The sequence below is a fragment of the Panthera tigris genome, chromosome E1 (genome assembly GCF_018350195.1).
Source record: "Panthera tigris isolate Pti1 chromosome E1, P.tigris_Pti1_mat1.1, whole genome shotgun sequence".
Lineage (NCBI taxonomy): Eukaryota > Metazoa > Chordata > Mammalia > Carnivora > Felidae > Panthera > Panthera tigris.
In genome coordinates this window covers 23556808-23569966 of record NC_056673.1, presented here as the reverse complement: position 1 = coordinate 23569966, position 13159 = coordinate 23556808, and the positions used below count along the sequence as shown (strand labels likewise).

The 13159-nt window shown below is 39.8% G+C and overlaps 1 protein-coding gene across 5 annotated transcripts in view; it reads left to right on the top strand.

Moving 5' to 3' along the window:
- The window catches only part of TADA2A (transcriptional adaptor 2A), a 52165-nt gene extending 40159 nt beyond the window's left edge, over window positions 1-12006 (top strand). For 4 of the 5 annotated variants that reach the window (XM_042966478.1, XM_042966480.1, XM_042966477.1 and 1 more), the window contains 6 exons: window positions 1370-1480; window positions 3644-3715; window positions 6761-6893; window positions 7470-7513; window positions 9578-9651; window positions 11138-12006. In XM_042966478.1, the coding sequence (XP_042822412.1) occupies window positions 1370-1480; window positions 3644-3715; window positions 6761-6893; window positions 7470-7513; window positions 9578-9651; window positions 11138-11323 (620 nt within the window). In that variant the 3' untranslated portion in view covers window positions 11324-12006. The remainder of the gene's footprint in view (window positions 1-1369; window positions 1481-3643; window positions 3716-6760; window positions 6894-7469; window positions 7514-9577; window positions 9652-11137) is intronic. The other variant, XM_042966481.1, reaches the window with a different exon arrangement.
- The last annotated feature ends 1153 nt before the right edge of the window (window positions 12007-13159 follow it).

Genomic DNA, 13159 nt, shown 5'->3' with positions numbered 1-13159 from the left:
GTTTAACCTCATTGAGAACTGTGGGTTTGCAAAAATAACTCACAATCAGATTTCCATTGCCCTTTTTATAGACAATAATTGGTCATATTCTTGTAGCTACAGTAGTGGGTTCCTGTGTCTGAATGCCTGGGTTTTCAATAGCAGGTCAATAGGATTTTGACCTTTACTCATAGTAGAACTTGACTCATGTAAATTCTGTTCTCAGCTGGTAAACACAGGTCAGTTTAGCTTGATTATTCTTTTAACTGTACGTGTAGAGCTGAGAGGAGGCTCTGTTGCTTCTGAGAAAAAAGCAGCATGTGCAATGTGATTTCAGAGTTTTCAACTACCATTATAGTGAGTGTATGTGACCTTCATATCGTAGGCAGAGGGTTTTTCCATCAAATTTAAAATTTTTACTCCAAATTTTTCTGTACTATCCCTGGAGGGTTTTTTTTTTTGCTTTTGGTTTTGGGAGTTTTTTGGTAGTGAAAATAATCTGTGGCTGCCCATCAAATCAGCACCTGGAATTTGTGGATAAGAGTGACTCCTATAAGGGAAGAGATGGAGCTGAAAAGAGACTCAATTTCAATAACGATCTTAACTGAAAGCCTGTATCTATAGTGGAAAAGTACGCAGAATTAGTTTAGTTACTGATCAGCTCATCTAATCAGTAGTTACTAATTCATCTAATCACCTGGTTTTGGTGTAGTTCTTCTGATGGAAATGACCAAGTAGCAGTTCCTGGCACTTCCAACCTACCACTTAATTGTTCGTAGGTTTTACTCCCCATCCTCTTCACTGATACTTCTTTTTATTAGAAATTTGGTCATTAGTGATCCTCAGAGTTAACTACCTGAGAATCAGGAACCTGTATACACAGGATGCTATGACCATTTACTTGGATGATAATTCTCAAAATATAACTTCATTAGAAAGAGAGCACACATTTTTTCTAGGCTAACCTACCTCTTCTACATGCACTTCCCTTGTTTTCCTGTGGTAGTTCATACCAAAATTCTGCCCAACATTGTTCCTAAGAATGCATGATCTGCCTTTAATTGTCTTTCCCATTACTGCCAGCAGTCCCTGCCCCTGTACAGATTAACAGACTGAGGTGCGGAGGTCACCTGGGTGCTCAGTAATGCAGATGACCTTCAATTCTCCAGTGATGACCGCATCCCTGTGTGATAGTCACTGTGATGCTGTTATCATTATGATTAATGTTTTGCATTCTTGGCTTTCCTGTTTGCTTCCTGTCATGGGTAAATTAGTCATGTGAGGTTAGGCATAGTATCCTTCCATTTGACTTCTAGTAAAAGAAACACAGACTCTAACTTAGAGATTTTTATATTCTCTATGGCATGGTTGTGTTTTATTTTCTCTGTAGTAATGGAACGGCGGTATCCCAAGGAAGTCCAAGACCTTTATGAAACAATGAGGCGATTTGCAAGGATAGTGGGGCCAGTGGAACATGACAAGTTCATTGAAAGCCATGCATGTAGGTGCTTTTTGAACTTTGTGCAAGTATTTGTGTGTTTGTGTATGTGTGTGTTTATATAAATAGAGATAATGGTATGTTTTAGGTGAAGTTCTATGAATAAATAATAAATAAATGAATATTTTTATCTTTTCTTCCCCTTTATTACCTTGAAATGACTTGGGGGTGGGACAAAAGAGGTTAAAAGCCTGGAAGCTTTCTTTTTTCCCCAGATAAACAGTAGTTTTATAGTCTCTCCCCTGACTTTTTATTATGGGAGTTTTCAAATATATATAAAAGTAGGTCTGACAGTGTAATGAACCCCCATGTATCCATCACTCAGCTTCAGCAATTAACACATCCAATTTCATTTCTATTACCCCCTCTTCTCCCGTGCTCAACTGGATTATTTTGAAGCAAATCCAAGACATCATATCATTTTATTCATAAATACGTTAGCATTAAGAGTAGTTTTTAAAATGGGGACAAGATTTGGATGACTCATGGAGGTAGTACTTCCATCATTCTCTCTCTCTTTTTTTTTTAATGTATTTATTTTTAATGTTTATTTGGTCTTGAGAGAGAGAGAGAGAGAGAGAGAGAGAGAGAGAGAGAGAGAGACAGAGCATGAGCAGGGGAGGGTCAGAGAGAGAGGGAGACACACAACCCGAAGTAGGCTCCAGGCTCTGAGCTGTCAGCACAGAGCCCAGTGCGGGGCTCGAACCCGTAAGCTATAAGATCATGACCTGAGCTGAAGTCTGATGCTTAACCGACTGAACCACCCAGGTACCCCTCCCCTCCCCCTCTCTTTCCCTTTTTTAATTAAAAACAATATTTTTTTTATTTCCTTAAGTAATCTCTGTGCCCAACATGGGGCTCGAACTCACAACCCTGAGCTCAAGAGTGTCATGCTCTACCGACTGAGCCAACCCAGTACTTCCATCATTCTCTTGCCTATCTTTCTGAGAGACCTTTGCCCAGTTACTATTTGATTTTTCACTATAAAAAAATTGAAGTTGTTAAGGCAGTAAGGCCTACACTTTAAAATAATCTGGACTGGGCAGCTTAGTCTGTATGTTTCATTGTGAGATTTATGTATTTGACCCTCAAATTTAGGGAAAATGCTTTACCAAGACTCTTATCCTGTTCTCATCATGCAATTATTTGTTGCATAGCATTATAGGCATTTATCTGAGCCTGGGTGGTTGTCCTCATCAAACACCCTGTTTGGTTGGCATTCTTTGTGTGGTTTGCACTAGGTGACTGATCCTTTACTTCCTGTCCCAGTTTGTGCCATCCCTGGTTCATGTGTCACTCCAAAGAACTACACCCCATGAATTGTCTGGGCTCTTCCTTCATCCTCTGTTTCAAAGCACCCAAATTTGAATGTTCTATCACATAATAACGCAAGCAATACAACCTGATCTGTCCACTCAGAGGAAGCAGAAATCTTTGGTTTATGGAAAACAATGCTCTTTTGTTCCTATAGGAGAAAAGCTGTAAAGAAGCTATCTGGGACTTGAGCACAGAGCTTTTGTCCTTTGCTTATAAAAGGGCCACATCAAGTAATAGCAGAGATAGCTTTTATAAAAGAATTTGGTTATTTGGATAGATAAATAGAGGATAAACAGAGCAAGGAAACTTAGTTGTTTAAAAAAATTAATTCGTTACTTCTGTAGCTAATGAATTCAGCCAGTTCATTGTACCACCTTCTGGGAGACGTTTCCAGCTGCTTTCTCCAGCTGGAGATGGTAGCCAAAAGATAGCTAGAGTAGGTTTTTCTGAGCTCTTGGGTAACATTTCTTTTTTTTTTTTAAGTTTATTTATTTATTTTGAGGGAGAGAGAGTGTGAGTAGGGGAGGGGAGAGAGAGAGGGAGAGGGAATCCCAAGCAGGCTCCACACTGTCAGCACAGAGCCTGATGTGGAGCTCAAACTCATGAACCATGAGATCACGACCTGAGCTGAAATCAAGAGTTGGATGCTTAACCAACTGAGCCACCCAGGCACCCCTCTTGGGTAAAATTTCTAATGAAATGTCATCATTATATAGGATTTCCCAAATGTAATTGCCCAGTCTTTTATATAAGACAGAATTACTGAAAATACTCAAAAGCAGAAGTATTCCTCTTAATGTTGATTTTGGCTTTCCAATTTTTCTCCTTCATTCTTTTTGGGATAAACAGTGGAATTTGAACTCCGAAGGGAGATCAAGAGGCTCCAGGAATACAGAACAGCAGGCATTACCAATTTTTGTAGTAAGTATGCTTAAGTTACACATTATATCAGTGGGCAAGTGTCTTCTTAGATTTTTTTTTTTTTTTTTTTGAGAAAAAGAGAGGGAAAGAAAGAGAATGTAAGTGGGGGAGGGGCAGAGAGAGAGAGAGGGAGAGTAAGAGAGAATGCCAAGCAGGCTCCATGTCCACTGCAGAGCCCAATGCAGGGCTCTATCTTACAACCATGAGATCATGACCTGAGCTGAAGTCAAGAGTCAGATGCTCAGCCAGCTAACCCACCCAGGTTTCCCTGCAAGTGTCTTCTAAACACATAAAGGAAGTCTCTGAGGCTTTGTGGATTTTTTTTTTTTTTTTGGCTTTGTGAATTTTTTTAAAACAAGTTTTCCTTTTTTGAAATGAGTTTTTGATCTTTCCAGTAAAGTTTCATGTGTATAATCCTTATAAATACCCTTATATGGTTATCTCAGGTAAAATAAAAGTGACAACACAAAAGAGAGGTGCTGTTTTAGATGTGGGAATCTGCTATGGCCTCTAAGAAAAGGATTTTATATTCTGAATTTTAGCCTCAACCTTTTAAAATTTTGTGAATGCATGGTCTGATCATTTGTATTAACCAAGCTTCAAATGGTTCTACATGCTTGCATCCCAGTTCTTTGAGGTGGTAATAATACTTATATTAATAGCAGCCAACATCTTTCACCATGCACCAGGCCCTACACTATGATTCTTATAACAGACTTATGAGATCGGCACTGTTATTTCCATGTAATGAAGAAACAGATTTAAAGTGGTTAAAGATGGGAATGCAAGCTGGTGCAGCCACTCTGGAAAACAGTATGGAAGTTCCTCAAAAAACTAAAAATAGAACTACCCTACAACCCAGCAGTTTGCACTACTAGGCATTTATCCACGGGATACAGGTGTACTGTTTTGAAGGGACACATGCACCCCCATGTTTATAGCAGCACTATCAACAACAGCCAAAGTATGGAAAGAGCCCAAATGTCCATCGATGGATGAATGGATAAAGAAGATGTGGTGTGTGTGTGTGTATGTGTATATATATATATATATATATATGTATGTATGTATATACACATACATACAATGGAGTATTACTTGGCAATCAAAAAGAATGAAATCTTGCCATTTGCAACTACGTGGATGGAACTGGAGGGTATTATGCTAAGTGAAATTAGAGAAAGACAAATCATATGACTTCACTCATATGAGGACTTTAAGAAACAAAACAGATGAACATAAGGGGAGGGAAGAAAATAATATGAAAACGGGAGGGGGACAAAACAGAAGAGACTCATAAATATGGAGAACAAACGGGGTTACTGGAGGGGTTGTGGGAGGGGGGATGGTCTAAATGGGTAAGGGGCACAAAGGAATCTACTCCTGAAATCATTGTTGCACTATATGCTAACTAATTTGAATGTAAATTTAAAAAAATAAAAAATAATAAAATAATAAAGTGGTTAAAGAGGTAGTTGTAGTAGACCCAGGTCATAAGAGAAGGCAGTGGATTACAGTAGTTAAAAGCTTAAGGTCTAGACTTGGGCCAGTTGGGTTTGGATTCTGGCTCTCTTGTTTACCAGATTTGTAACTCTGTTTAGATTTCAGTTTTCCAAGTCTCTTAGAGCTAATAAGGTTAAATTAAAATAATGCATAAACACATAGCACAGTACCTGGCTCAAATGCTCAATAAATGGCAGTTTCTGTTGTTTTATTGGAAAGATCTTTAACATTCCCTCCTTCCTGTTGGTTGAAAGCTACTGCCCATTTCCCATAAGAAGTAGCCTTATTGGGTGTAAATTCAGCCTCGTGTAATGGTTCTTTATTTTTAACAACAGAAACCATTTCAAAATGGAATTTTATGTAGAGCCTAGTCTATAAATAAGATGAAAGTGAAACTACTTTGAATTCCGGTGGTACAGGTCATGTATGGAACCCAGGACCACCAGTATGTGGTGGTGCCTTTGCTCTTTACAGTAACCCCTGAAATATTTTCATGATATCCTGGGCTTTATGGAATATGGTTTGGAACTTTGGAATCTGTACAGCTTTTTTAACGTGTAGAAAACACCACACAGCTTTTGTTTGACAAGATGTACATAAGAGACACTGATACCAAGTTTTGATTACCCAATATTGATTGCCTCTGGGAAAGAAGGGAAAGAAATAGTGCTAATCAATGAGGACTTATTTTTATTTGTAATTTTAATTGGTTTTTAAAGCAGTATGCTTATAGCCCTTGTGTAACTTCGGAAAACATATAGATAGAAAAAATACAACAGGATGCAAATATGATAGTATTTTAAGTTACTCTTTGGAAGTGGGATATATGAGTGACTCTTTCTTTCTTTGTACTTCTCTGTTTTGCAGGTTTTTGCCCCCATATTTCTCTTTCTTTTTTTCTTTAAGATTTTATTTTTAAGTAATCTCTACACCTGACATGGGGCTGGAACTTACAGCCCCAAGGTCAAGAGTTGCGTGTTCCACCGAGTGAGCCAGCCAGGTGCCCCTGCCCCCAAACTTCTTTCCATTTCTTTCCTTTCCTTTTCTTTTTCTTCTCTTTTCTTTTTTTCTTTTCTTCGCTTTTTTCTTTCCTTTCCTTTTATTTTCTTTTCCTTTTTTTAATGTTTATTTATTGATTTTGAGAGAGACAGAGTGTGAGTGGAGAAGGGACATAGAGAGAGACGCAGAATCCAAAGCAGGCTCAAGACTCTGAGCTGTCAGCACAGAGCCCAGTGTGGGACTCAAACCTATAAACCAAAAGATCATGACCTGAGCTAAAGTCAGACACTTAACCAGTTGACTCACCCAGGCACCCCCCTGTCCACAGATTTCTTAAAGCTAGAAAAAGAATAAAAATATTAATCATTTCTTGTCAAAAAAGGGATTTCAAACTGAGGGAACTCACGTTGCCCTTAGAACAATAATTGTGGAAGCAGTTTTGCAAAGGAAACCAAATAAAGGCAAACTGCTTGCTGGTCAGTTTGGAAGCCCTTCAGTTAGTTCTGCATTGTCATTGCAATTATGTGTCATCTACACCTTCAGGTGCCAGAACCTATGATCACCTCAAGAAGACACGAGAGGAGGAGCGCCTTAAACGCACCATGCTCTCCGAAGTTCTCCAGTACATCCAGGACAGTAGTGCTTGCCAGCAGTGGCTCCGCCGGCAAGCTGACATGTGAGTAATTAGTCCAGGAAGAAGGAGCATCTTCTTGGATGCTTTGGCTTTTACTTGTAGTTTCAGACATTTCCGTGGGTACCCCACCCACATGGCAGAAGAGTAATAATTGGGTAGCTAGAAAAACTCAGAAAATTTTAGCAGTCTATCTCAGAACTATGGTACTGACTGTTTTGAGGAACATAGCTGCCCCCCCCCCTACTTTGCTACTTTGATCTTATTTTTAAAAATTAGAAAATTCCTCCACCCATGCCTCCTCTCTCCCCCATATCTACTGGAATGATTTCCATTGGTGAATCATGTCCTTGTCCTTTCCCTGTGATTGGTCTCCATTATGTTCCAGACTAAGAGGTCTTCTTAACAAATCCAAGTAATTTCTTACACCCCACGGAACAGATTTCCCTTAGTACAGTATTTTCCTGTTTAGTATAGTAGGATATCCTGTAAAACAGTGAAGTCTGTCTCATTACATCCCTTTAAAGTAACCAACCTAATAAATGGCACCCAGCCCACGTGGGCTTTTGGAAATTGCCGTCTTTGGTGTGACATTAGTTAAATTCCTCTTCTTTGTTCTAGTGATTCTGGCCTGAGCCCTTCTATTCCGATGGCTTCGAATTCAGGTAATTATTTTTCCAGGCTGGAGCAAGACTTGATTGTGAAGTTTTCATTCTAGGGATTCACCCAGTAGTCCCTTCCCCCTTTCTGTGAGCAGTGTGCTTAGGCAGAGGAATGGTAAGTGTTATCGCAGTTTGTAAACATTAGCAAGTTTCAGTCTTTTCAGGGTTTGAGTACAGAGACAAGGGAAGAAAGAGCTCCAGAGAGGTGTTTTCTTTATTTTACCAATGCTCATGAGCAGTTCATTTGCTGCAGTTGTACCTACCACAGCTTTTGAGATTTGTCCCACAGTGGGTAAATTAAAGGCTTTGTATCCTGAGCAGAAATTCAAGGATTTCTTAATAATTTGGAGACTTGAGGTATTTGTTTGTTATCTTTACCTCTTTGGGTGTGTCCTCTATTTTGGGGTTAGTTGACAGAGCAAGATTAAACCATATGATAATCTGGTAATCCTTTGTTCTTGGTAATCAGTGAATGGTAATTTGGAGTGGAATAAGTTCTAGACTTCTGATCCAAAATTGTGGTGTTTGTTTGCCAGTTCTCTTGGTGGTTATTCTCACCCATGCTCCATATGCTATATTTGCCACTTTCCCTTATTAGAGCACACAGACCATGCTACTGTGGAGCCTGAGCTGGTCAGAAAGATGATGCACCTGCACTTTTACCACGCTTGAAACAGTAGACCTTTGATCCCATTTAAAGTCTCTCAGGTTCAGGGTCTAGACCAGGCTCAGAGAAGGCTACTTTAGGAATACTTTTTAAAAAATTTATTCCTTTGTTTCAGGTGATTATTTCTTAATACTTAGAAAAGAGAGCCTTTTAGAGAGTAGTCAGGACAGCTGAATCCAACTTTTATTTTACAAATTTCATACTTCTAATCCTGTCCCCTGAATCTACATACAGAAATACAAACAGCAATAATGTGACACGATAATAACTAATAATTTGGCATTTGTGTTTTCTGAAGCATTTATTCTGTACTGATTTATTCTTTGTTGCTTCCAAGGCTGGTGTTAGCCTTTCTCACCCCCTATTTTAGGTTGAGGAGACTCCTTGCTCCTCTTCATGTTCTCAGTTGGTCCTAAGGCAGTGCAAAGTAGAAAGTCTGGATCATTAATTACAACCTAGCCTCTGGTAACTTTGTTGAGGTACTAAATGATTTTAGTCTCCCTTTTTTAGTGTTTAGGGTAAGTCTAGACCTGTTGGTTATGGAGAACCCCTTATCCCATTGTTGATCCTATAGAGAAGCCTGTTTTCTAGCAGAGCAGCCTATAACAGTCCCTCCTCTCTCTCCCCACCTCTTAAAAGTCAACACCAATAAAACTTTTCTTTTGCCTAACCCAGCCCATCTATCTCCCCACTAATCCCAAATATACATTCAAAACAAAACCAAAAACTTTTGTCCATCAAACTTCCCATCCTGAGCAGTGACCTCATACTTGGGTTTCTTTCCCCATGTGTGAGTTCACCTCAGCTTCTAGTTTGCCATATAATGGCTCATTGTTCCTCTGTGTGTATCTTTCAGGTAAACAGGACTACTTTGGAAGGAACAGATATTCCCTCACATAATAAATAAGAAGGGCCTTTTGCTGGCCTAACAGTCTGCCTTTGATCTGAAGGCAAATGGTACTTGGTTAATTACCATGTTTGCCTTGTACTCCTGGCAGAGTAGTGAGGATTAGGAAATGTCTCTCCTGCAGAGTTGTTATTTCCATTCATCAGCTGTCAAGTGAGGCAGCATATGACCTTTTTTAACTGGATAACATCTGGGCTTTAGATTTTAGAATCTCCTACTGGGTTAGGAAGAATAGTCATATTTGATGTTTAGGTATATGTAATTGTGTATTTTAGCAGAGCAAAGGGCATGTGAATTACCATTTATATTTTCAGGTGAACGTTGGGGTGCCTGTGTTGCACACCAGACTGAGGCTGGAGGTATTGGGGAGAGATTTCTTACAGCTGGACATAGTGATCTTGTACCTAAGTGGCCTGGCTGTAGTGGACTTTGCTACTTTACACTTGAGGAATTGGCACTCCTATAAAATATATACCTTTTTCTGTGTCTGTAGGTAGACGAAGTGCACCACCCTTGAACCTCACTGGCCTCCCTGGCACAGAGAAGCTGAATGAAAAAGAAAAGGAGGTAACAAAAAGAAGGGAGCTAAAGGAAAGAGAGTAGAGTTGATTATTCATTGAATTGTCATTAAAACACATTATAGGATCCAACCCGTTTGGCTCTGCTCATGTGACATACATGTATAGCTGTAGTCTGTCCTACAATTTAAAGAGCTGAAGAGCTAATCTCAGCAAGTTTCAGAGAATTCCTTTCCTTAGCACCCTACCATTTGAAGACCATATGATATATAAATCTAATCAATGCAGCCATCATTTATTGAGGATTACCATGTACCAGATACTTTACTAAGTGCTTCATGTGAATGAAATTAATTTTTTATAAATCTAAAATAACTCCTATATGAAAATGTTTATTTCCTATTAGAATGGTCACTTAGATAAGTCCTACACTTATTCAAATAATTGTCTCCATAGCATGTATATAAGCCGTAAAGAAAGGGCTGCATCATCATATATAATCACATACAAATTTTGATTAAAAATGCCATGTCCTACTTTTGTTTTCCACTATAATCATCAGACTCGTCTTCATATTACTTTTGGTTGTCTTAAAAATTTAAATCCAGCCTCAAAAGAGTCCTCCTCTAGTATTTTCAAAAAAAATGTGCACAGTGCTGAAGTCCATTCCAAAAGAGGAGTTCCTCTTTTGCTCCTCATGTGCTCCTCTTCCAGTTCCCAAGATCAGTCTCCCCATCTGCCACTCCAGACAAGTGAGGAAGAGTCATGGAGTAGGTAGGAGCTGTTAGTCTTTTAATTTATCCCCCAGGAACAGTAAAGATTAGTTTGGGAGTAGACAGAAGTGTTTGTTATATTTAAGTATTGCTGAAGAAGGTCACAGGCCATTCTGAGTCAAGTATTGAATGGCCTGGGGTTTCAAGCAGTTTTTATCCTTACCCACAAACGGTGACCTCACACTGCTTATTGTCATGAGATGCTGTGGCAGGTGAACTGGAATGGAGCCAGCTTTCTAGATTTTCAGCAGCTGAAATAGCCTCTTCGCAAGGTCTCTGTATTTCCTCCTCCTCCAAAGTAGGAAATATAATCACAAAAGCAGGGACAACTACTTTATGCTGATACTAAAAATAATGTGATTCACACTTGGGAATCCAAGTATCTGCACCCCCGCCCCTACTGTGCCTTGTGGCTCTTCCTTGACTGGCTGTGTTGGAATGTACTGGGCCAAGAGTTGTGTGGACCCAGGCTGCTCCTCTCGACACAAACTTGGAACTCCTGGACAAACCCAGGTGAGCCAGCTGACAGGTACTAAAGGCTCTCCCAGCATCATACTCTGGTTTTCTCTTCCTGAGTGTCTGTCGTTAGGGAGTATTCTCTCCAAGGAAGAGACTAAATGGAATGTGGTCCGGCCACCCAGCAGCTCCTATAAATAGTTGGAGGTTGATGTCACTTTTTAAATTTTATTTTGGCTATACCTACTGGATTAAATTACGAGAATGACAGATGTTAATGTTTATTAAATTTGCCGTGTCTTGCAGCTCTGTCAGATGGTGAGGTTGGTCCCAGGAGCCTATTTAGAATACAAATCTGCTCTATTGAACGAATGTAACAAGCAAGGAGGCTTGAGACTGGCACAGGCAAGAGCACTCATCAAGATAGATGTGAACAAAACGCGGAAAATCTATGATTTCCTCATCCGAGAAGGATACATCACTAAAGCCTGAGGCTCTGAGGGCTTGCAATCAGAAATCACAAGTTTGGAATGTGTGGGCCAAAGGACAGTACGGGCATTCTGGAGAGTTTCATTTCTGAGCTGAATTCTCATTGTAAAAAGAGGGGAAGGACAAAGGAAACCTTAAGTTGTATTAATACCTACTTTCTTCTCTGCCCTGCTTTAAAACACTCCTGTTGTTGGTATTGTGCTGCAGAGTTATGTGCTAGATAAGCTATTATTAAATGTGAGTGGGCATTTATTCCTAACACCTCTTGTAGCTAAAACAAGAACCATAGTACCTCACATCAGAGTGTTGGTAGAAATAGAAATGAACCAGTCTTTAGTCCCAGGAGTCCAGCTCAGATCTTTGTACTTGGGAGGTTGGTTTTCTGATTATCTGTTTCACCTTCAAACATTACAGAAAGATTTAAAATAAAGAGAAAGGTTATGGAGCATGAGAAAGCTTTCTCTTCTGAAGATTTCTTAAGCTGACATCTTCTGTTTATGAGCAAAGGGAAGGAAAATTTCCCCGTGATGGTCTTGTCCCAAACTACATCTTTCCCTTTAATGTCTGGCTTTGTACATTGCTGTCTGACTGTCTAATCTGCAGTAGACTTTTGAGGAGGTGGCACCGGATGTTAAAATGTCTCTGTTATTTTTAGAATTAATGGATTAAAATGTTTTGCTACTTAATTTGTGGGTGTGTCAAATATTCTGGTAACTAAAGCACACTTAGGGTGTTGAATGCCTGCCTCATCACGCTGCACTGTCTCTGCTAACATGTGTGTCCCGGAGTCACCCTGGTCTTACTGTGGGTTTCCCAGGATACCAAGCCCTTGAGGATGGAGATGACACAACTAACCTCAGCATTTGCTTGGATTGAGACCTGAGCCCTGATTTCTCAATGGTGACAGGCTAGCCTGCAATAAAAGCTACTTTTAAAACAAAAGTAAAGCAGTTTCGTATATGAGACTCACTAGATATGAGGGTGAGTAGCCCCACCATATGTGAAACGATCCTCAAACCTTCCTACAAAATAAGCCAAACGCAGAGTCATGGTTATTCCATTTCTGCTAGAAGCAAAGCTGTATATAGAAAGAATTTCAGAATCTGCACAAATAGCCTTCAGTAGCTCACTGATTCCTTAGTTCTTTCAACGTTCAACATGTCTAATTAAAATATATACTTTGGTGGAAGTATTTGCTCAAACTTTTTGACTGATACAAATATGCATGCAGCTTGCTGATAGACTTATCTAGGGGGTTATAAATGAAAAGGAAACTCTTGGGGCACCTGGGTGGCTCAGTCGGTTAGGCGGCCGACTTCGGCTCGGGTCATGATCTCGCGGTCCGTGGGTTCGAGCCCCGTATCGGGCTCTGTGCTGACAGCTCAGAGCCTGCAGCCTGTTTCAGATTCTGTGTCTCCCTCTCTCTGACCCTCCCCCGTTCATGCTCTGTCTCAAAAATAAATAAACGTTAAAAAAAAAAAAAAAAAAAAGGAAACTCTTAGGATCAGAGGAAATTGGAATAAAAGACTTCAATCTGAAAAAGGGTGGCTTGTGGAAATGCTCCCTTTTTTTTGCATTGTCATATCTCTTAGAAAATGTACGCTTCTACCACCATCACCCCTACTTGGTTATAAAGGGATTGCCTCTTGTTCCTGAAAACTAATTCCTCTTCTAAAGTGGGGGGTGCATTAGACATGGATGTCAAGTGATGTCTGTTGTAGTCCCAAGAGTCCTTAGTCTTGATTAAGGAAGGCTTCCTGAGAGAGGTGAGCTCTTGAAGCAATGAAACAATCGAGAAGAGAGAGAGAAAACGGCAGATGGAAGTGGGAGACTGTTCCA